We start from the raw sequence: 21,535 nt of genomic DNA, 5'->3' as shown, positions 1-21,535 counted from the left end.
CAGACCAACTAATCAAGATCAAAATAGCAGCTCAACATCACACTTATTCCCAAAGCTCCATTTTTCTCCCAAATGTGGCGTGTTATGATTAACTCACCGATTTCTGCCTCAAAACTGAAATTATAGGAATGTTTGAAACTTCAATCTGGCATCATTTATATAGTCTGAACACCACATCAGCTGCTGTGTAAAATTTACTTGAAAATCACTTGTAACTCAAAAAGAACCTGAATGACATCTCTTACAATCTCATAAACCTTAAATCTCATAAACCATTGCCACATATCAGGAAAAAAAAAAAAAACTTTACAGCAATTCATTAAACATTTTTATTCTGTAAGTATTTGCACTTACAGAAATAATACAAGATGGTTACAAGAATTTTATTTAAATTGAAATTCTGCTAAATTTGGTCTTCCTCAAAATAAACCTGTTTCTACACACACACACATATATATATATATATATATATATATATATATATATATATATATATATATATATATATATATATATATATATATATATATATATATATAAACAAGACATGTGAAATGCTAAACAGAAAAGATAAGGCTATTGGTGCATGTTGAAAACAATCAGTTGTCTCTACTTGGATTTAGGAAGCACAGTAACACCCATCTACTGTGTCTAACTGCTTGAACCTATTCCATCATTGTGGGTTTGCAACACAAAAACATTACAAGCTTGTGTTTTCTCGACACAGATAGTGTTAATGCCGACCTCTAAATCAACAGCCTTCATATGACACAACATGTACTTGTGAAGCCTTATCACAGTTATATTTATTATTTTCAAAGTTTTCTATTTATTCATACTTTCATATGATTGTATCAAGCATTTTGCAAGAATACAAAAACTATACATATATAGAGATTTATACTCATTTCAAAAAGTAATAAATGAAAATGAAGAACACAGCTTTACTGACTTTACTTCACCTGCTGGTCCCACTACCACCAGCAGGAGGCAGTGTTTTTTGGTAAGTGATTGTACATCATCCTGTCTCTGACTGACAGTCATCATGTACCACACAGTGACTTTAGTGACAGTAAATTCTCTTTCCAAAAGTATGCAGGACAGTCGATTGTGTAATAAACACGTGGTAACGTGAAAATACAACCTCAAAACATTGAGGAATGTGTGGATCGATGAAGTTTGTCCACATGCAGCCAGGATCAAATCAATAATCTGCAATAATTTGATGGCTTTAAAAACTACTGTGTGCAAATCTTTTAAAAGGAACGTATTTATAATAAATACTATATCAGATACATTTATATCTAGACAAATATTCCAGTTTTCTTCAGAGATGACAGACGAATACAACAAAGGGTTTCACAGTAACACAGTGTTTGGTTTGCATGAGTCTGAGATTATTGGTTAAGAGTCACCACTGCACAGCTGGACATCCATTTTCATGACTGGATACACATTCAGTCACAAAAAGGACAATACCATTGTTCTTTGTTCATGCTTTGCTTGAACAAAGAACAATGTTATTAAAATTTGTTATTAAAATGGCTTTGTTAGGACGTCAGAGACAGGACACCGATTGGTCAATATTTAAGACTGAGGTCGAGGTGAAAACAGCACAGGAGGTGTACGTTTACAAATACATGCAATGGATAGGATATTGAACATTATCGACATTTACAGCAACATTAGGCTATTGTATGATATGTTTGTCAGTATTTGTTTGTACAACTACAGGGAGTAAATCTGATATGTCATTAGTAGTGTCAGTAGTAGTACCACCAGTGATACAAACGTCCTTGTTCTTCAGCATTTCAACACAGACATGTTAGGGATGACGTGAGCAGATTAACCTGATTTCTTATACATTTTAAAGCAAAAACCTTGGTATAACACTATCAAGAATTCACTGAACAACTCCCTCATGTTTCATTTAAGGCAATGCATCACTGTCACACTGACCAGATATACATTTTCCTCTATGCCTGCTTTAAAATATGAGGTTATATTGCTTATGGACCCTAGAGTAGAAAAAACTAGTATTATGCAAATGGTTTTTGGTCATTAATACCTTATTAAGGCCCACAGAGGAAATTACATTCAACTCTAATTAAATTCCATGAATTGCAACAGTTTCATTATGATGTTGAGGGTGAAGTATGGTCGTTTCTCTTTCAGACTGGTGAACAATAGAACTAACAGGAAACATTTTATGATTTGATCTCAAGTGTAAGATATTTGTGCAGGTTTTATTGCACAGCATTACATTGCTGAGACAGGCTACATAATACTCTGGGACCATTGTCACCAGTTGGGAACACGAATGTTCTGCACTTTTGGATGAGGGGATTTTGTGGCGCCCAGTAGCCATATTAAACACAACAATTAGGATTTTGCTTGATACGTATCATCCAATAAATCAACCAGCTCCAATGCTTGAGGATTGCTCACGCTGCATCCGTACAGTGAGCAACACAATCAGCATGTCAAGTCTTTAGTTTTGCCTTCCCACAGAGCTGACCAATCCCTTTGGTCCCTTTGGTTTCACAAATATTGGCATAAAATAAGATTATTTAATGTTAATCTCTCATTGAGTTACATGTGAAAGAGCTAAGTAGAAAAGGTTGATTCTTGGAGAAGAGGTACAATCATCAACAGGGTCGGTGATAATTTGCTTTATCTGTTAAAGATTTCTATACCAAACATGACCTTTCTTGGAGTGAGTGATCTGACTTACCCACTGATTCATTCTGAGTCTGTAACCTTCCACAGTGCGGAAATTGCAACTATACAAAAAGTTACTTCTGGTGTGAGTTCACGATTAGTGGCTGATCATTCAGAGACGTGTTGCTACAAATACGTTACCAAACATATATTATCCTATAATTTTACATGCCTGAAATGACCCCTCTATTTTGCTGTACATGAAGCATTTCCAGTGAACTTTCACATACAAGGAATAAACTCCAAGCTTTTCTGTGAAGCCTCTGGGGTTTTGTGGCTTTTTAGTTAATTAAATTTGATTGCCGAACTGCAAACACATCCCTGGTCTTTGCTGCTTTCCTGAGGCAAATTTTACAGCCTCAGAAGAAAAAAAAAAATCAAACAAGAATCTTTAAGTAACTCAAAAGTCCTTCCCTTACTCAGCAACTTTATTCAACATTGAAAAACTTCATTTTGGATTTGCTGAGCATGTGGTCACTGAGGAGCAGTGACCACATGCTTGACGCTACATTAAAATCACTTTAGAATACAAAAACATGGATTAAAAGAATGGATTAAATATATTAACATAACTAAAACCAATAAAGAGACTGCATCGTGTAATACTTTTCTTGAACAGATCCGATTGTCCTACTGAAATGAATTTCCAATTTATCTGTAACATCTGCGGATTTTCTAGTTTGTTAGCAATTTCAGACACATGCTGTATACTTTTCCACCAGTTGCGGCCTGTTATTTACTAAAATCAGTACAAGATAACAACTGTTTACTCTGGTTTCCCTGTGGTTCTTGTGTGTTTTGCTGTCACAGTTGATGCACTTTGACAAACTGATTCAACAAATCAGAAATTCTTGGAACCCAGCTGCTGCCTTGGCTGTTAGATTCAGGTTAAGTGCAGCTGACCCTTAATAGAGCCTGGTGGAACAACGGGAGGCACCTCTTGGCTTGGAGCTTGGTTTGAATATAGTGGAGTGTGTCTGCTGGCGAGCGTAGGTTGTCGGCAGGGCAAAAGGACCTACATGTTGGTTTCCCGCTGCATTGGTTCCATATCTTGTTTACATTTCATCAGCACTTCAGATGCTTGGGTTTCCATTTCATTCTCCGGCTGCTTTTTATTTTTACCTGGATCTTCCATCTTGCGCTCACGCTCTAAGAGTCTGTAGTTGATGAAGTTTCCAATAAAAAGCCAAATACTTCCAAAAATCACAATAGTTCCACAGGAAATATACATGTACTTGTAGCTTTTTGTGAGGTCAACCAGCTTTCCTGCAAAAAAACACACATTTGTTTAAATATCTCTGAATGGATTGAAACAGCAGAAAATGTCAGCAGTCATAAACATTTCTAATTGGGTGCAAACTTCATTTTATCTGTACTAAAAAATAGTAAAACTTGTAGAAAAATCAAAACTTTACATATCTTTTGCATCTTCTCTGATGAATACAGAGATGAATGTTTACCAAAGTAGATGTTTGTGGAGAGGAGAGCTCACATAACAGACAAAACTATTAAAAATGATCATTACTGTTGCCACAACTTACTAGCCCTCTGCTAAAATATTAAGTCGCCGTGACATGAGGTACAGCTACATCAAATTTTATGGTGAAATGGCATTTTTCAAGCTGGATAGCATGTTAGGAATTACCACATCAGTTACAGTCATTATGAATAGCCTCAAAACCAGCTGTACCTCTACAGGTATTAATGTTATGCATTTAACTGACTGACTAATACATCAAAAAGCAGGAGAGTAGGCTACAAAAAATATAAATGTCAAATAAATGAAATATCAAGTCAGCCAGAAATATCTTACCTGCTAGCGGTGGGCCTAGGAGGACGGGGCAGCACTCCACAATGGTGGTGAGTCCTACAGCACTGGAGAACCTCTGAGCTCCAACCAGGTCCATCAATGTTTCAAACAAAACTGAACTGACCATGCCAAAGGCAAACCCAAAGAATATTGCATAGATCACCAAACCGGTGTAGCTGTTGGCCAATGGACACAGGACATGGCACACCCCGTTGTACAGCACAGCAAAGCTAAAGAAATACTGGATTTTGGGTCGGATCCAAGGCAAGTTGGCCACAAAACCCATGGAAGGCCTGGCAAACATGTCAACGAAAGCCAGAATTGAGAGCAGGAAGGCAGCTGAATACTCATCCACACCCATGTCCTTAGCATAAGGTGCAAGGAAGACGATAGGAGCAAAGAATCCCAAGAACATGATGACATTCCCTGACAAGTAAATGAGGAAGCCACGATGCTTGAAGAGAGTCAGGTCCAGGTACTTGTTGACTATTTGCCAGACAGAACGCTTCTCTTTTGTTTTGGTGGCAATCACATCTTTTTCTTCACTTTTTTTGATCTTTTTGGGTAATGGTGTCAGAGGCCTCATGAGTGAACCAGCCACACAGGAGTTCAGCAGCAGACCACCAAGGATGAGAAAACTGCCTCTCCATCCAAACTGATTGAATAGGTACTGATTTAAAGGAGCCAGGGTGCTGAGGAACACGGGACTGCCTGCCATAGCCAACCCATTGGCTAACGGACGCTTCTTATAGAAGTATTTGCCGATCATAGTCAGTGCTGGCTGCAGGTTGAAGGCTAGTCCAAGTCCTATAGGGAGAGATGACAGATGCAAATCTGAACTGCTGCTAAAACTAAGATCAATAGCAAATAGAAATTATAAAGAGCTTTTGAATTTTATAGCAGACAAAATAACATTTAAAATAATTCTTTATCACTGGTGTTGAGACCCGCCTAAAGTCTTGTTTGCACAATATGGAGCAATCTGAGCTATCGGGTACTTTGTACCCGACTATTGTTTGTTGATGTTCCTTCCAACAAGGGCAAAAAAGGTTTAGTGGGTACTGAAAAGTCGTGTAAAACGCTGCAGACTGGGACTGATCAGAAAGAAACATCGCTGTTGCATGGCATAAAGACTATAGAACATAACACAAATCTACACCAATCAATATCATACAGCCAAGCTATTATAGTGCCAGTAACTTTGTTTTGTTCAGTGGACACGATCATTGAAAATGGTAAACTGAAAAATCATGTTGCGGCAAACAGCATTTTGGATTTAAGATTCAAAATGTTCTTTAATTTTGGCTAATTTATAGCTGATATTGCCTTTTAGCACAAGTTAACATTGCTAACACTAAAACAATTCTGTGTAGCCACCAGATTCATGTGTATAGTCCCATGGATACTGGAATTTGACAGGGATTATAAAGGACTGGGCTGGAGAGGTTATTAAATTCATGCAAGTTGTGACAGGGCATTTGACCATTGAACTATATCTGAAGTGTCTGAGGTTAGCACAAAATATATGATGAAACAATGGGAAAAAAACATCAGCCTTCATGAGTAAATAACATTATTCTGGTGCAAGAGGTGCGTCCTTTGGTCAATTCTTGATATGAGAAAGTTGCAAGTGAGCAAAATACAACTATGGTATGTTGAAATGTAGCAGCATGAACAAAACAAAAGCAGGAGTCATAACAGAGGAAAAAGGAAATGTCTTCCTTTAACCAGCGTTTTATTTTCAACCTGCTTCTTAGAAGCAGAGGATAATCACATGAACTCAGAAAGAACTTGAGTGGATTTCAACTGACTTACCGCCGATTACTCCTATGGTGAAGTAGAGCTGCCCCACAGTGTTGCAGAAAGAAGCGGCGATCATACCAATGGAACAGAGGCAGCCCCCAATCATGACAACAGGCCTGCAGCCATATGTGTTGACCAGCACACTGCTGATGGGACCTGGGATGAAAAAAATTACTGACATCAACAAAGGCCTGTCTGAACTCGACAACTTCCTACCTACTTCAGTGCAAACCAGCAGCATAACATCAACACCCCATAGATTAAGATTTCACATCATTTAAAAAAAAACAACCTCAGTGGACTTAAGGTCAACAGTCAGGGGGTTGTTACTGAAGATGTTTCATTCAAACAAGATGAAACTGTGGTGAAATCTTATTGTACTGTTTTTATTCCTCCATTATGTCTAATTGAATTTTAGATGCTGATGTGTTACTTTATGCTTATATTTTTTCATATTTTTTTCCCTCTTCATGTGAACATGTAATCTAATTTAAACATGTCGACGCATAACATCCTGTAAATAAAGTCTGAATCTTTGTGCCTCACAATTTAAAAAAAATACATACTGTATATACTGATCTGATCCCTGAAGGAAACTGTGATACGATGCTCATGTAGGAGAATTCAAAACAAATGAAAGCAAACTACTATTGAGACTACTTTTGCGTGTCTTATTGCAGACACATTTCACAAATATTTATCAGGTGAACCAGCTTCACCTGTTTCGTTACGTGATAAACGTTTGCAGATACATTAAGACAAAGATTTGAGGTAAAGTTTGGCACCATTTATATGGATGGAGTTTGCTGAAGTTAGTCCGAAGGTAACAGAGGTAGTCTTCAACCGACACCTGCTTATTGACGCTTTAAGCAGACTTTTGCATTTGCCTGGAATCTACATTACCCTTATCTTCTTTCTTGTCTCTGCCAACTCGGGAGAGAAAATCTGCTTTGCGGCTAAATGCTCTTCTTTATTCACCGGCTTGTCATTAATGATGTTTGCTAGTCTCTTCTGAATGAGAATACCTCAGGCCAGTCAAAGCACCAGTGTTCCTCACCTCAACATTACAGCAGAAAGAAGCTATATAAGCCAGGGGCGGCTTCAAATCCAGGAATAATGTCTCCATTACCGTGGACGAGTCACAGAGTTCAGTCATGACATTTTTCATTCAAATGACTTTCTAGCAAACAAATAGTCCCTTTGCAAACCACTCATAGCACACCCAAAGGATGATCCCATTTAACAAACATTGTAAAAGACTGCAGGGGGCTCAGTGAGTCTCCTTATGGTGTAAATCCATGGAACTGCAAGGTGCTCTTCATTTACTTGTCTTTTTGTTTGACAGTGAACACAACACTCCCTCACCCAAGGTCAAATCTTTCTCTGAGAAAACAGATGAGCAACGCTCAACTTTCTGATGTAATACGCTGAAGGATTGCAGTGTCAAGGGAAAAAAAACAACAACACGCCCAAGCCTGTTTTTACATAGCAGAAAATGAAACTAAATAGCTACTGTCAATTTGGGGGAAAACAGGGATCCCATGCAGAGCAGAGTGTCTTTTTCAGTCACAACGCTGTTTAATTTTGTGTTACGTTTTCAAGCAAATAGAATACTCTGAATGCTTACCATCAGTGCTGGACACTTTGATATGAATGTGTCTTTTTTGCTGAGACATTTATAGATAATTATCGGTTTAAACCAGCTTTAATACTGTTTTGTTATGTGATCAAGTTTGCAGATTCTTTCAGACTAACCAAAGGATTTAGTGTCATTTAAATGGATAAAGTTACCTGAAGTTAGCTTTAAGGTTTCAGAAGTAGTCTTCAGCCAACAGCTGCTTATTGGCACCTTTAGTGAACACAAGGTAACGTTAACATTGATCTGAAATCCAAGTTAATTTATATTTGGAGAGTTTACTCTTGATCCTATCATCAAATGTCATTGATGCATACATTATCTTCATTACTGTTAATTCTACTGGATGATGAAGCTAATCGATAAGATAGACATCTGCCAAGTCATCAATGAGTCATTTGTTGGCAGTGTGCCAAGAAGAAAGAGGCACTAAAGAACTACGTAAACTTTAGCTGGTGTGTAAAAGAAGTTGTGATCTGCTCTTCCTGAGTTGTGTAACTATCATTTTGTCGTCTTCAAGAAGATGGATGGATGAATGGATGGATGGATGGATTTCATGTCATCAGCCTTAGATTTTTAAACATAATGCACGCAGGTTTTGACATGTACTATATGACAGCAGCCCTTGCAAAGCAAGACAAAGACAGCACCCCTAGGTGCAGCGGTACCCTGGTTGAGAGAACTTTGAACCACGTCTTCTTCTAGTTTTAATCCACCTCAGCTGGGTTGATGGAGCATTTATGGAATAAACGTTCCGTTTATTCCATAAAAGAACAAAGCAGTGGAAAGCGAGACATGTTGATTTGTTGGTGGGTAAGGTTGTTTCCTCTGCCAATGTTTCTTACTGCTGTTATTGATCAAGACTCAGAGGGGCACTCAATATTTTTGATCGACTGCTCGTCATTTGTAACTCAAATACAGAAAATAGTGTAGACACCACAAAGCATCTGAGCTGCGTGTTAACCTCAGTTTTCCAGCATATCATCCATACGTACTGTAACAGAACCAGACTATTTTCATTCATTTTTTCCTAATCAGTTCCCAATTATTCTTTCCTTGTTCATCTTGTTTCCTCTGTGTTCCACGCCCTGTGATGACTGAGATGGGTTCCTTAGAAAACGTGATAATCTAGTCTTGCAACTAGAACTGGTCACATGCTCAAAAACAGACACACATGCACACACGGGAAAATTAGAAAGGTGTGGAACATTCAATCACTGCTTCTTCAGGGTAAGAGGCAGAACAAGAGAGCAGATGTTCAATGAATAGCAGATGATTAAAATCAATGTGAATGAATGACTAACAAGTGGCCATCGCTTAGTAACTGCACACCCTGACGACGTCTCCTGATAATGACACACAGTCATCAAACAGTTAAAGCAGCAGTGGAAAAGTGTGATGGTCACCACACACCTCATGTAATGTGTCTCATCAAAACAGAATATTTATTATAAAAGAAGCACGTAAAGTCAGAGCAATTTTATTGATTGATTTATCTGCTTTATGTGCACTTTTGTGTCTCATTGCAAAAAGAAAGCACAACCAACAATGCAAAATCCAAAACCTCCACCCAGAATGTTGTGTCCCTAAAAGTTTTCAACATTTTCTTGAATTGATCAAAACCATTTTCCATAAAAAAAGGGGTCGTAACTTAAAGATTTTTTTTAAATTAACTTTAGCATAACTTCTCTCAGTTGCTCACAACGGTGTTGGAGCTAAAGCTCATGCTGCCTAATGTTTCTATGAAAATTCTGTTAAAACAATTAAAAATATTCTCATATAAGCAGATTTTTTTAAAAATCTCATAGCGTTATAGCTGTTATAGATATGTAGAGCACGGTGTTTCATTTGTTAGCACAGTGGAGACAGACATGTCCCCAACACATCATGGGGCCACACACAGAAAGACAGCCATTCACGCACACACTCACGGGCAATTTAATGTGATCAGTTCACCTAAGCCACATGTTTTTGGAGGTGGGATGCTGTGAGACGACGGAGCTACCCACTGCGCCACCGTGAGTTTTGTTCATTTAAAACATATTTAAATATTTAACTTTCTTTTTCATGATAATCAAACAGAAACAGAATAGAAAAGAAAGGAAATCTGATGACTCCAGTGCAATACTCAGATTGTGCTGATGTCAGTAGACCCTAATCATTATCATGGCAGACTGACAAAAGAAAGTTTAATTGTGCCTAATAATATATCATTAAGCAAAACAAAGAGACTATGGATACTTAAACCAATATATCTTCTAATGAGCTGATATTGACAGGGGAGATTTATGCTTTGGATTAGATGAGTTCCTGTCCAGACAGATTATGTATGAAAGTGGCATTTGCAGTTGTAATGAATTATTTTTAGCAGGTAATGTCAAAAATTGAAAATACTTTAACTGATTTAAAGTAAAATACTTCAAATTATCTTTGTATTGAACAATTGAAGCCTTGACTAGTTATTGCTATGAAATAGTCGAAGTTGAATTTTTAAAACATTCTCAATGAAAGCAGAACAAAACAAACAGGAAAAAGATCTCTCCGGCCCGCCTTTGTCCGGTACAGATGGTGAAAACAGCAGTAGATCGAGTGACAGGAGGATTACAGCGGGGACAGATGGCAAACATGGTACTGCCAGGCTGAGGGATATGGGACGGATGCCAGAGTGGGAAATACTGCAGGTGATTAAAGGAACATGGAAGGAAAACCATTACCTGCAGGAAACATATTCAGGCCATTCGGAAGGCTCTTTATGCAAAAGGCAACACAAGCCAGCTGCAGCATTGTGTTCATAGTCTACATATGGTAAACACTTTGAATTTGATAAGAGCTTGGGCTCCTTGATGTTATTAATTTAGGCACGCAGCAAAAACATTTAACTTTTGTTTTATAATGTATTTGTATCCATGTATCGTTTGACTTTGTACATTATGTTGCTACTTTGGTTGCATTCAAATCAAATGTAACCGATTTCTGTGGCTGCAGAAATCGGTTACACCACAGAAACTATCCGATGTCAGATTAGAGTGGGACAAAGAAACGAAGGCAAACCCAGCGGGAGACTGACCTGCAGCATACATGACCGCCAACATGATGGAGGGGATCCATGCGACCTGACTGTAGCTGGCATCGAAGATGATCTGGATGTCTTTGAAGAAGACTGTGATGGCTTTAGGGAATGCGTATGAGAAGCCGATGCAAATGAAGGATGCTAAAACCACAGCCCAACCCCAGCCGCCATCTGGAGGGGGTACTGCAGGGGGATTTGTGGTTGGGGAAGGCATCACTGGCCCACCTCAACACTGGCTTTCACTGCAATGACAGGAAAGAAAAGAACACATTAGACATCAGCACATAAAAACTTTCTGCCAGTGTTTTAATCTCTTTTAACCTCATTTTGTCTGGATTGATTGTTAATTTATCAGATTTAGGCAAGTTTTTTTTTTCTCCTTGTTGAAATAATTTCTCCTGATCTTGAGCAGTTGTTTATAGGTAAATGTTACAGATCACTGCTGACAACAATAATGGTGGTTCAAATCACCAGTCGGTACGTATTGACAGTATACAAATGTCTGTGTAGTTCTGAACGAGGTCACAGCTTTGCCCTTTCAGGAGTGACTGCCAGCAACAATGTGACACCTGAGGCAGGAGGACATACCACAGGTCCATATCCTGGAGGAGGCATGTGCAAACATGCAGTATCAAGTATCCACTCCAGAGCACAAGGACTCACTCTACCTGAGGATCAGACCGGGCCCGCCCACTATTCACCTTCAATTCCCCACCTTTCAGACCTACAGTAGTGGAAACAAGGCTGTCAGAGAGCAGAGTTGTAAAACCAGGTGCTGCTGGTGTGCAAAGCAAACACACCCTACTAACAAAATAAAGGGATTGGTTGTTCACGACCCTCATTGTCACTAAGAACACATGACAGACAAGACATTGTTTGCAACAGTCATTACTACACCATGGCTCTGTCCAAACTCATTAGCTTTTGCTGTGATATAATTAGCTCACGGTGCTGCTGAAACGACCGCAGCCCATTTCGTTTCACAGACATTCACGACCAGAGAGAGAAATAAAAGAAAAATAAACATCATTTCCTCAAGTTTCCTCCACAGCTAAAAAATAAGATGAGGTGTGGTTTACTGAAGACAGATGAAACATTTGCCAACATTAGAACAGAAAGAAGTCAAAATCCAGTAAGTACTTCAGCTCGACTTCACGTCTATTCTTTTTTAAAACACCAACTGGAATCACTGCAGCATTGTCCATTATAAATCATAAATATTTTCTGTTCTGTTCCACAATAATTTGGATTCACCTCTTTTTTAGTAATTCAGACCAGAGAGAAGTTCAACAAGACTGGGGCAGTAGTGGTTCAGTTGATATAGCCAGTCGTACAATGAGCCAAGATCGGCAGTTCGCCCTTGAGCAAGGTGCCATCTTTTTTATAAGCTGCTCATTAGGGTGCACCACACAATGCTGAACACAGAATATCAGATAGAAACATGACAATGGTTGAGTACATCCTCACACATGCTCTTAACCACAATTCAAGAATCTCAATTGCTGAGCTGGACTAAGAGCTTCCAGGTGGCCTGCCGCTGATCTGTGAGGTGGCTGTCAAGGTACTTACTTGCTTCTTTGTCTCAACTGTTTGATAAAACATAAAAAAAATCTTTCACTGAGAATATTTTGTGTTTCGAATGGAAACAACAGACTACAAACCAGATTTGAAAAGGATTGCTCTGGGCAAGGAATGCCAGATGTTGTACTAAGCAACATGCATGGTAGGGGACGCATGCTATTAAAAATGTACTTATCAAACAAAAAGAAATAAGTTTGAAAAAATGTCTCTATTCATGCTTTGCGGTTTAGCCCAGCCGTACATTTATCAATACCGTCATATTTCCTGGGATTTGTTAACTTCAGTTCCTTTGTCCATTTGTCTGCATTATATTTCAGTCCAAACATCACATGTATGTCTTTTGTATTTCTATAGGTTTCACATCGTTTAATTAAGCTACTTTTTCATAAAACTATTTTCTGCCATTTCACTTGTATTCTCTTTCCTTATGTCTTTTGTAATAATAACCCATTACTTGTTGTCTAAATTCCTAAAGTTCATGACTAAGATCAGCTTTGGCTCTACTCAAAATATATTATACGTATTATAATATTACAATAGTCCACTTCAGATTATGGACACTTCATCCGTGTTTAAACCATTACATAAAAACTATTACACAAAGGAGTTCCACCTGTACTGTTTTATTGCATAGGATATAATGTCACCTTACAGCATTCATACATAATTATCCTACTTTCCAGATCAATTTATCCTTGTCAGTTAAGCAAAAACATAGAAGCAAAAACCCATTAAACAAGTCTGGGCGGATCCAACACGTTTTTAGCAGATGATCACACAGGTGATCATCTACAGACTGACTCAAAATGCTTTCCCAGCATTCAGCCTTTCACACTAACATTCCCACAGTGGTGGGTTCGTACACATCACATACACCAGTGGAACTGCCACTGGAAGCCATTTGTTAGGGATCTTGCCTACTTTGACATGTGGGGATCGAACCACCAACCATCTGATGAGTAGACAACTGCTCTACCACTGACACACAGTCAGTAGTTACATTACAACAGACACTAACGAAAACGTTATGAGAAAGTCCTGGATGAGTTGGAACAGAGATCGATACACAAGGAAAGTTCAGAGCATTTGAGATTCGGTTAGAAAGAAGCCGTCAGCAGTTCAGGCAAAGAAGCAAAGCACAATTTTTTTAAATTCCTTATTATCCAGTTAGAGGACCTTCCAAAGTGTTTTGCTAAACCATAATAACATCATGTACCCAACCCTGAGGCCCCATTTTTAAATGCCATGTGTACCTTCATGGGACATCGGTACTGCTTTTAAAATTATATACTATAATTATAAATTATAAAATTTATAATTTTATAACAAATTATAAACTAGATTTGTGTCGACAAAAAGTTGTGTAGACAAGTGGTGTTGTTGCTCAGTCTGTGTGAAAGTCTGTATTTTAAAAGCAGCATTAATACATTTTTGGGCTACATGGGGGCCCCAGTGACAGATTTTTGCTGTAAATTTAACAAACCACAAACACATGCAACTAATAAATATTTACACATCTATCGTCTACAAACTACAACAGTAATTTATTCTTTATGTTATCTTACAAATACTTATTTAATCCCCTGAGTATATTCCCTGTACTGCTCCTTTAATCGAAATTTGAGTTTATGCGCCATACAGTGGGTCTAATCTATGCAAATCAGATTAGATTACACGCTATCTGCATCAGCACTTGGTAGAGATGCTGGCTTTGATTGATTGGACGTGATGACGATGCATGAATGAGTCTTGGAAGCCGTAAGCAGCTTAAGTTGATGGGTTTGAATATGAAGCTCCCGACTGAAACAGAAAGGAGCAGCTGTAAGAAGATGACAAACGGGCAATGTTATGTTTACTATCAACTATTTAAGTACATAAAAATCCAAACAAAGGAAAAGCACTGCTGACTCACGATAATGCCAACAGTTCCTTTTTGTCCTAAGAGTCCAGACATGCATTATGTGTCATTTCCTCTGTGTCCTTCACTGCAGTACCAGAAGAGGTGAACATCCACAGCCTGTCTATTTTAAACCATATCAGCACACAGGAGAACTGAGTCAAGTGAACTCAGGGGACCTTAAGGTGCCTGAAAATACCTCATTCATCTGGGGTTTGTTTGGAGCCACTTCAGACTCGGTGGTAAATCTATAAATCATTTGATAGATGAGAAGTTTATGAAATTCTTGATCTTCTTCTCCACCTGAGGAGCAGCACAAACCATCAGGCTTCCATCCCACTCTCCATCCACCGTTAACCACGACCACGCACGTATCCCACCATAATTAATGTGGGTTTACATCTATTAGCTATTAGTGATTTAATAAAATATATTTGAGATATTAATAGGTCAAAGATCAAAGCTAGCGCTCTGACCTACTTTCATATATCAAAGCACTAGCTTCAATCTAAGGTCTTACTCACACTGGCCTTCTAAATTGTCTTTCTATCTTATCCAGTTCCTGAGTGAACAAAAGTTGAAATTTGACCTTGACCCTTTTGTCTCAAGGTCAGGGTCATCACCTCATTTTCATCCCCTTTGCTGTCTGAGTAATGTGCTTTTTGTTTCATCTTTCTATCTGCAATGGTTGCGAAGATATTTGGTGGACTAACGGACAACCGGACAGACAAACACTGACGATTACAAAACAGCACCGCTTTGAAGTGGGATGTAATAATAATCAGAGGTCAAGGAAGCAAAAACAATATGATGACCTTGACCTTGGGAAGACTTAAAAGATTGTCTATTAATAGTAGCATGTGCACATGGTTTAATAACTTTTGCACTTTAAATCTTTTTCTGAAACGAGTTAGTTTGTCACTATGCACAAATGTAACAAAGACCATAGATCAAAGCACCAGCTGAATGATGTAACAAAGAATTTCACCTTGTGCACAAGGAGAATGAACAAAGAATTAAAGGAGGTAGATCAAACGTAGATTTTAAAGCAAAGCAAACCTAATAAATACATAAAATGCAGAAGGATCAAGTTAGTATGGATTCTTACTTAAAAGAATTAGGTCGATGAACTCAGGGAGTGTCGCGGGACGTTGCAGTCTCCGACTGCCTTGTTGAGTAACTGCAGTAATTGAGACACAATCACTGTGTTTGAGGAGGTAAATTGGATGAAAAGGGAAGCCACCCATATCAGAAGCTGGGTGGAACACATTAGCCATGGAGACAAAAACACAGACATCAGCACATATGCCTGTACTCATGAGCCAGATCGCTGCCTGTTTTGGTCTGGTGTGTCTTGTATGTACTTGATACGGTCAGTTGCTTTAACCTTGGATAATGACCAGCAAGAACACGGGATTCTATAAACCTTAATAGTGTTCCTATAATCAAATAATCCAATTTACGGAAGCTCATCTGAATGGGTTATAGTACTGAACAAAAAACAGCTCTGTGTCTGTGCGTGTGTGTTTGTGTAGTATCATGGCTGAACACCTAAAGGACGGCATTCTTTGCCAGGGGGGGACAGAAACGGGATCTCAGCTTGGAGTTAGACCAACCGCCAGAGCCAATCTGAGGCCCCATTGATGTGTTTCAGTTATGCCCTGTTAAAGATGGGGTTGAGGGGTGTGGTTACCATGGTGAGAGTGGCCAGAGGCAACTATAACACTTCTAAGTTTCAGAAACCTGTCCCAGCATGCACTTCAGTGAACTGAATTGTGCTACAGCAATATGTGCATCAGTACTGCAACAGTTTATTAATACTGTCTGTGCTTTTTCACTTTAAAAAAATAAAAACCAACAACAGTCAAACACACAGTTAAAGAACAGACAGGTTAAACAACTGCCAGATACTGGAAACCCCCTGCTTGTGGATTGTACACGCAACAAGTCATTAAAATGCCACACCCTTGTCACATCTTTCAAGCACACTCCGTTTAAAGTTTCTGAATGGAAGCTGTCACGTCTCTGCTGCTGGCTCAGAGCTGGAAAAAGTTATCAAAGTCATTAAAGTAATGTTTTGAACACTGGAGAGTTAACTGGCTGACAGTTTTATCAGTATTTGGTGGTTCCTCTTCGATGATTCAGGTGTTCTCACTCTGCTTTGAGCTTGAGAAACATGACCTCTACACTACCCTCTCCACACCTGCAACCAAGTCTCATGGAACAAGGGAAGGTTATCGTCAAGGTAACTTTTAAGCAACGCTAATCACATTATTTTCGAAATAGTTCATTATTAACTCAGCAGCAACCTTCTTAAAATGAATCACACATTTCATTCACCTTTATCAAACCAAATCTAATCTTACCACACCATCCAGTAAACAGGCTTGCCCTTGATGGTGCTCTCCAAGAAATGGGAGACATACCACGGAAACGATGGCTACCTCTGAAAACAGCTTTCTACTCAAACAGTTCACCATGCAGGGAGTCTTCCCATAAAATAGAGTCAAACCATCAGGCTTTGCATGGCAAAGGCCTTGGTTTAGTTTAAGAATTCCATGTAGTCTAATAAATTTCTCCCACACATGTCTGACCGCTAAAAGAGGATGGAAAGCCACGACAGTCATTTTGCAACAGCAGCTTTGGATCATTGTGGAATGTAGCCGCAAGAGGACACAAGCCAGTGTCTTATTGTGCCGGTCCCAAGCCGGTCCCAAGATAAATACAGAGTTGTGTCAGGAAGGGCATCCGACGTAAAACTTTTGCCAATCAATATGCTAATCGAAAATATGACTTCCGTACTGGATCGGTCGAGACCCGGGTTAAAAACGACCGCCATCGGTGTTGTTGACCTACAGGGTGCCGGTGGAATGGACTACTTTTGGTCGAAGAAAGAGAGGAGGAAAGTGTATTTGTAGGAGGAGAGAGAAGAGGAATGTCAAAAGTATAGGACTGAGAGCATGAACTTTGAATGTTACAACTATGACAGGAAAAGGTAGAGTTGTTGACATGATGCAGAGGAGGGAGGTAGACATACTGTGTGTCCAGAGGACCAGGTGGAAAGGTAGCTTTGGGTCGTTGTGGGTTGGGTTCAGATACAGAAAGAGAACATTTACTGTATGTATGCTGGCAATCAACACGTGACATTTGGAATGAGATCACCTGCAGCATGAAAGGATCATTTACTCAGGTGACACATAGCTGCATTTCTGTTGACACATCATGCTGACTTCCAACACTCACATTCGTCATCCAATCAACACGCCAACTTGGCACCACACCTCTAAATACGTAGAGAACAACTTGGCTCCATTACAAGCTTGTGCCAACATTGAGCCAAGCTTTGTCAGATTCACCGCTACAACTTACGAATGATACGTTTGTACGAATTGCCGACAATAGTCTGCAGTCCAGAGCATTGCTGCACATACAGGCAACAGGCATATCAAAAAGCCAGGGCTTAAAAATAGCAATGGGGATTGATTATGTTCCTTCAGAATGAAGAAATGCTAAAAATCACGTTTGCAGTAAAACCTTCGTTAAGAGTTTGGAAGCCACCCTCATTGTGGAATCGTTTCTTGTCATTAAGTCTTCTCCTTTCAGCATTTCACAATTCTAACTGATTTTGACTGTCTGGTTTTGTTTAGTGTTCAAGAAAAGCATATGACGTCCCTCGTTCAGCTTCAGGCAGCAGTGTTATTGGCACACAGCAGGTTTATGTTCACAACAAACTTCCCACAGGGAACAGGTAGAAGTCCTTTAAGCCTGATCTAAAACTAAACACACAAGGAGAAGTGTATCCACACCTCTACTGGGTCACTCGTCTGGGCAAACCTATAATATCTAACTAGAACAAGAAAAAAAATCCTTATGATTTCCTCACATCTCACATGATCACAGAGGCCACTGCTTTTAATCTGTGTGGTTAATGACAGCCAATCTTCGCACAACCTACAGGATGAAAAATGAAACCGACTAAATGACAACCACCAACCAGCAAAGAGAAAACATTTAAGGATAAAGAACTAGAAATAAGTGTCACTGATACAAAATACTTTTGTTACCAATGACCTTAAAAATGATAAAATAATAAAAATAGTCACCAAACCTTTTTGTCTGTACTTATGGGAAATCTTCCGCATCCAATGGCAACAGAATGATGGAATTAAAAATGTCTTCCAACAAAAAATAACCTCTACCACATATACTCTCTCTCATCCTATGATAAGCAGTTTCCCATCAGGTCTGTCACTGAACTGAAACATAATATGGTTTGAATGTTTCAATGAATGTTTGAATGAAACAAAAATGTTTCATTCATACCCAGAGCGAAGTCTGGTGTGAACGGTGCAGTGATCCTACAAACTATCCTAAAATGATAAGAGAACTGTATTTCTCGGAAAATATGCTCATCACGAGAAAGAGAAAGACGAGAGAGCTGACAGAACATCTACGTTTGTAGTGTAAATAAAGATACCTGAGCTGAATGTTAGGTTACAGAGTATGCAGCCACTGAAGGTGTAGATGAAGAATTTGGAGTGAAAATATTGAGGAATCTGATTCCTGCTGGAAAAATGTCATTTTCATGAGGTCATTGTGTGTATTGATTAAAAAATATCATATGAACTGTTCAGTGTTGTGACTTTGGTGATAGGAAGAGGATTTTGTTCCTCTCAACTACCTCTAGGCCTGAAAGCTGACAAGAGACTAAAGTAAATTAACTCTTCCTTTAGCTACAATTTATTTTCTATTTGGAGCCTGTCCTGTATGTGATTACAAAAATAAAATATACATCTATGTATATCATATGACGCTAGTGTACCACGGCATGACACTAGCGTCATGACAATGGATAGATGGTTGGATGGATGGATGGTATACAAACTACCCACTCAGACTTTTTCACATCTTATATAGACTTAATGACATCTTATTTTAAGTTGTTACAGTCAACACTTTTACTACAAATAAATTAACTTGGATGTGCTGATAAAAGGTGAACTAAGTCAGTGTTTAGCACAATAAGGGAGACGATGGACTTTTTAACAAATAACAAAAGACAAAACCAGATAGTTTTCAGAATACAAATGAAAAGCATGATTCATTAACTACCCCTAACTCCTGTCAGGACACTAGAGGTTTCTGTTACATCCTTAGGGTATTTGGTCTGAAATGATGTAAGTTGATACTGGAGAAGTTGGATAATATTGTGTATATAACAGATAGGGTCACTTTTCTGATTTCCTCCTCTAAACTAAGCATTATATATCATTCTTATTACCTCCAATGAGCCGATTTACTTGTTGGACTGATGCCAGGATTACAGAAAAAACCTACTGAATTAATTTCCAGTAGATCTGGGAAAAGGTTTCGTCTTGGCAACAAACAGACCCCATTCATTTCTGAAGTGGATCAGTATAACAGAACTGATACCCCCACCCTCAGTCAAGAGGACTATGAACTTAATCTGATTCAATGTGTTCCCAATGCAAAATGAGCTCATATTAAAATAAATAAGAATATGCAAATAAGAAACTGACAACTGTACTTCAATCTGGCCCTGTTGAGTGTAACTGGGAGCTCAGTCTTATCCTCACAGGAAACCAGAACAATGTGTCATGTGAAGTTATTTTCGCAGCTCATCAGCTGACATGCATAACATGTCCTCTCCTAGTGCTAAAGGAAACTGAAGAGGGAAAACTCATTACATCCCTGCACATCTGCACTCGTTTGGGTAATTCCTGAGGAAAAGCTCAACAGGAGAAGCTAGTGTTCAACAACAACTGCGTCCCAATCATATGATGCTGTGATGTAAGGACAGGGACCGGATGGAGCCGGTCTAAATGCCCCGGGCCTACATGGACTCTACCAGGCGTCAGTCCAAGCAGATAAAAAAAAAAGAATCACGTAAAATTCTAACCAAATTCCTATTGGAATAAGGATCTCCTACCTCTCCCGAAGGGTCCTGAACGCATCACAACTCCCCATTGAATCATCCCCCAGACCCACATCCTATGCTTTTCTCTTGACAGGTTTCATCGCAGCACATTCTCATCTCTGCGCGTCTACAAATCGCTCCAAGCCCCGTTAATCCTCCTGATCACCGGGCAAGAGACGGCTCGTCTTTACGCACCGTCACAAAGAAAAAAAAAAAAAAGCGTCAAAAAACGGACTTTACCTGAGGAGAATGGAGATGAATGCGTCCTGTGCGGGCTGCCCGTTGACCTTGGAGCACAGAGATGCGTGTGTCTGTGTTGTGGATTGCTCTGTGTTTAAATTTCCTGACTGAGCCGCTGCGTGACGCGGAGCTGCCGTGCGGCGCAGAGGGCGGTGCTGCTGCGTCCGCGTCTATTTCGAGCCGGGCTGCTCCAGCGGATTGACTCCCTCCTCAGGTAGATCTCTACTCGGGTCTTAAGAATGAAAAGGGCCCCTTTTTTTAAAAAAATGAATAAACAGCAGATTGTAATTTTCATGTGCTGAGGATGTTCTGGTTGATCTCATGTAGAAAAGTTGATTTTTGGAGGGGCACGTTTATGTTGTAATTTATTTATTACAATTATTAACAGAACATGATCAAAATAAATTAGGACAGGCTGAACTGAGACGGGTTTACAATCACAGTATTTAGTTCAAACTAACTGTGAATGTTTTCCTACTTACTTTGCTCTTAAGCTGTTTTCAGTTGATACTGATGCAAAGAATGGTCCTTTAGAATCCTGCAAGCTGACAGCTTGGCCTTAACTGTAGTGAGTTCAGGGGGGCAACATATTTATACAGTTATTGGGATGGGGTCATGTGGAATTCACCAATTAGAAGCTTGGTCAAGCTGAATCAGCCAATCACCATCAGCTGTCTGTAACTGATGAGAGATGAAAGAACCTATTCACCAATTAGAAGCCTGGTCAAACTAAATCAGCCAATCAGCATCAACTGTGTGTAACAGTAATTTCATCTGATGAGAGATAAAAGCACCTATTCACCAATCAGAAGCCATGTTCAAACTGGGAATACTTCATG

The 21,535-nt window shown here is 39.1% G+C and overlaps 1 protein-coding gene across 2 annotated transcripts; it reads right to left on the bottom strand.

Annotated features, from left to right (window-relative positions):
• Nucleotides 1-552: 552 nt before the first annotated feature.
• Nucleotides 553-20,815, bottom strand: LOC137589486 (monocarboxylate transporter 2-like). 2 transcript variants are annotated; one of them, XM_068307284.1, is made up of 5 exons: nucleotides 20,697-20,815; nucleotides 11,038-11,282; nucleotides 6,347-6,490; nucleotides 4,535-5,338; nucleotides 553-3,987 (listed from the first exon to the last, which is right to left on the bottom strand). In XM_068307284.1, exons 2-5 carry the CDS (start codon nucleotides 11,252-11,254, stop codon nucleotides 3,737-3,739), a joined length of 1,416 nt encoding a protein of 471 aa, XP_068163385.1. In that variant the 5' UTR covers nucleotides 11,255-11,282; nucleotides 20,697-20,815; the 3' UTR covers nucleotides 553-3,736. The 2 variants fall into 2 exon arrangements, with proteins under 2 accessions (XP_068163385.1, XP_068163386.1); XM_068307285.1 differs by lacking the exon at nucleotides 20,697-20,815 and adding an exon at nucleotides 18,627-18,744.
• Nucleotides 20,816-21,535: the final 720 nt, after the last annotated feature.

The sequence above is a fragment of the Antennarius striatus genome, chromosome 22 (genome assembly GCF_040054535.1).
Source record: "Antennarius striatus isolate MH-2024 chromosome 22, ASM4005453v1, whole genome shotgun sequence".
Taxonomy (NCBI): domain Eukaryota; kingdom Metazoa; phylum Chordata; class Actinopteri; order Lophiiformes; family Antennariidae; genus Antennarius; species Antennarius striatus.
The sequence above is the reverse complement of the archived record's forward strand: the minus strand, read 5'-3'. Positions and strand labels throughout refer to the sequence as shown.

Excerpts from the sequence above, each read along its gene's own strand:
- LOC137589486 (XM_068307284.1), bottom strand. The coding sequence starts at position 11,254 with ATGCCTTCCCCAACCACAAATCCCCCTGCAGTACCCCCTCCAGATGGC. Across the intron at positions 6,491-11,037 it reads GGCGGTCATGTATGCTGCAG|GTCCCATCAGCAGTGTGCTG; the intron begins GTCAGTCTCCCG and ends TTTTCATCCCAG. Across the intron at positions 3,988-4,534 it reads CCTAGGCCCACCGCTAGCAG|GAAAGCTGGTTGACCTCACA; the intron begins GTAAGATATTTC and ends GTTTTTTTGCAG.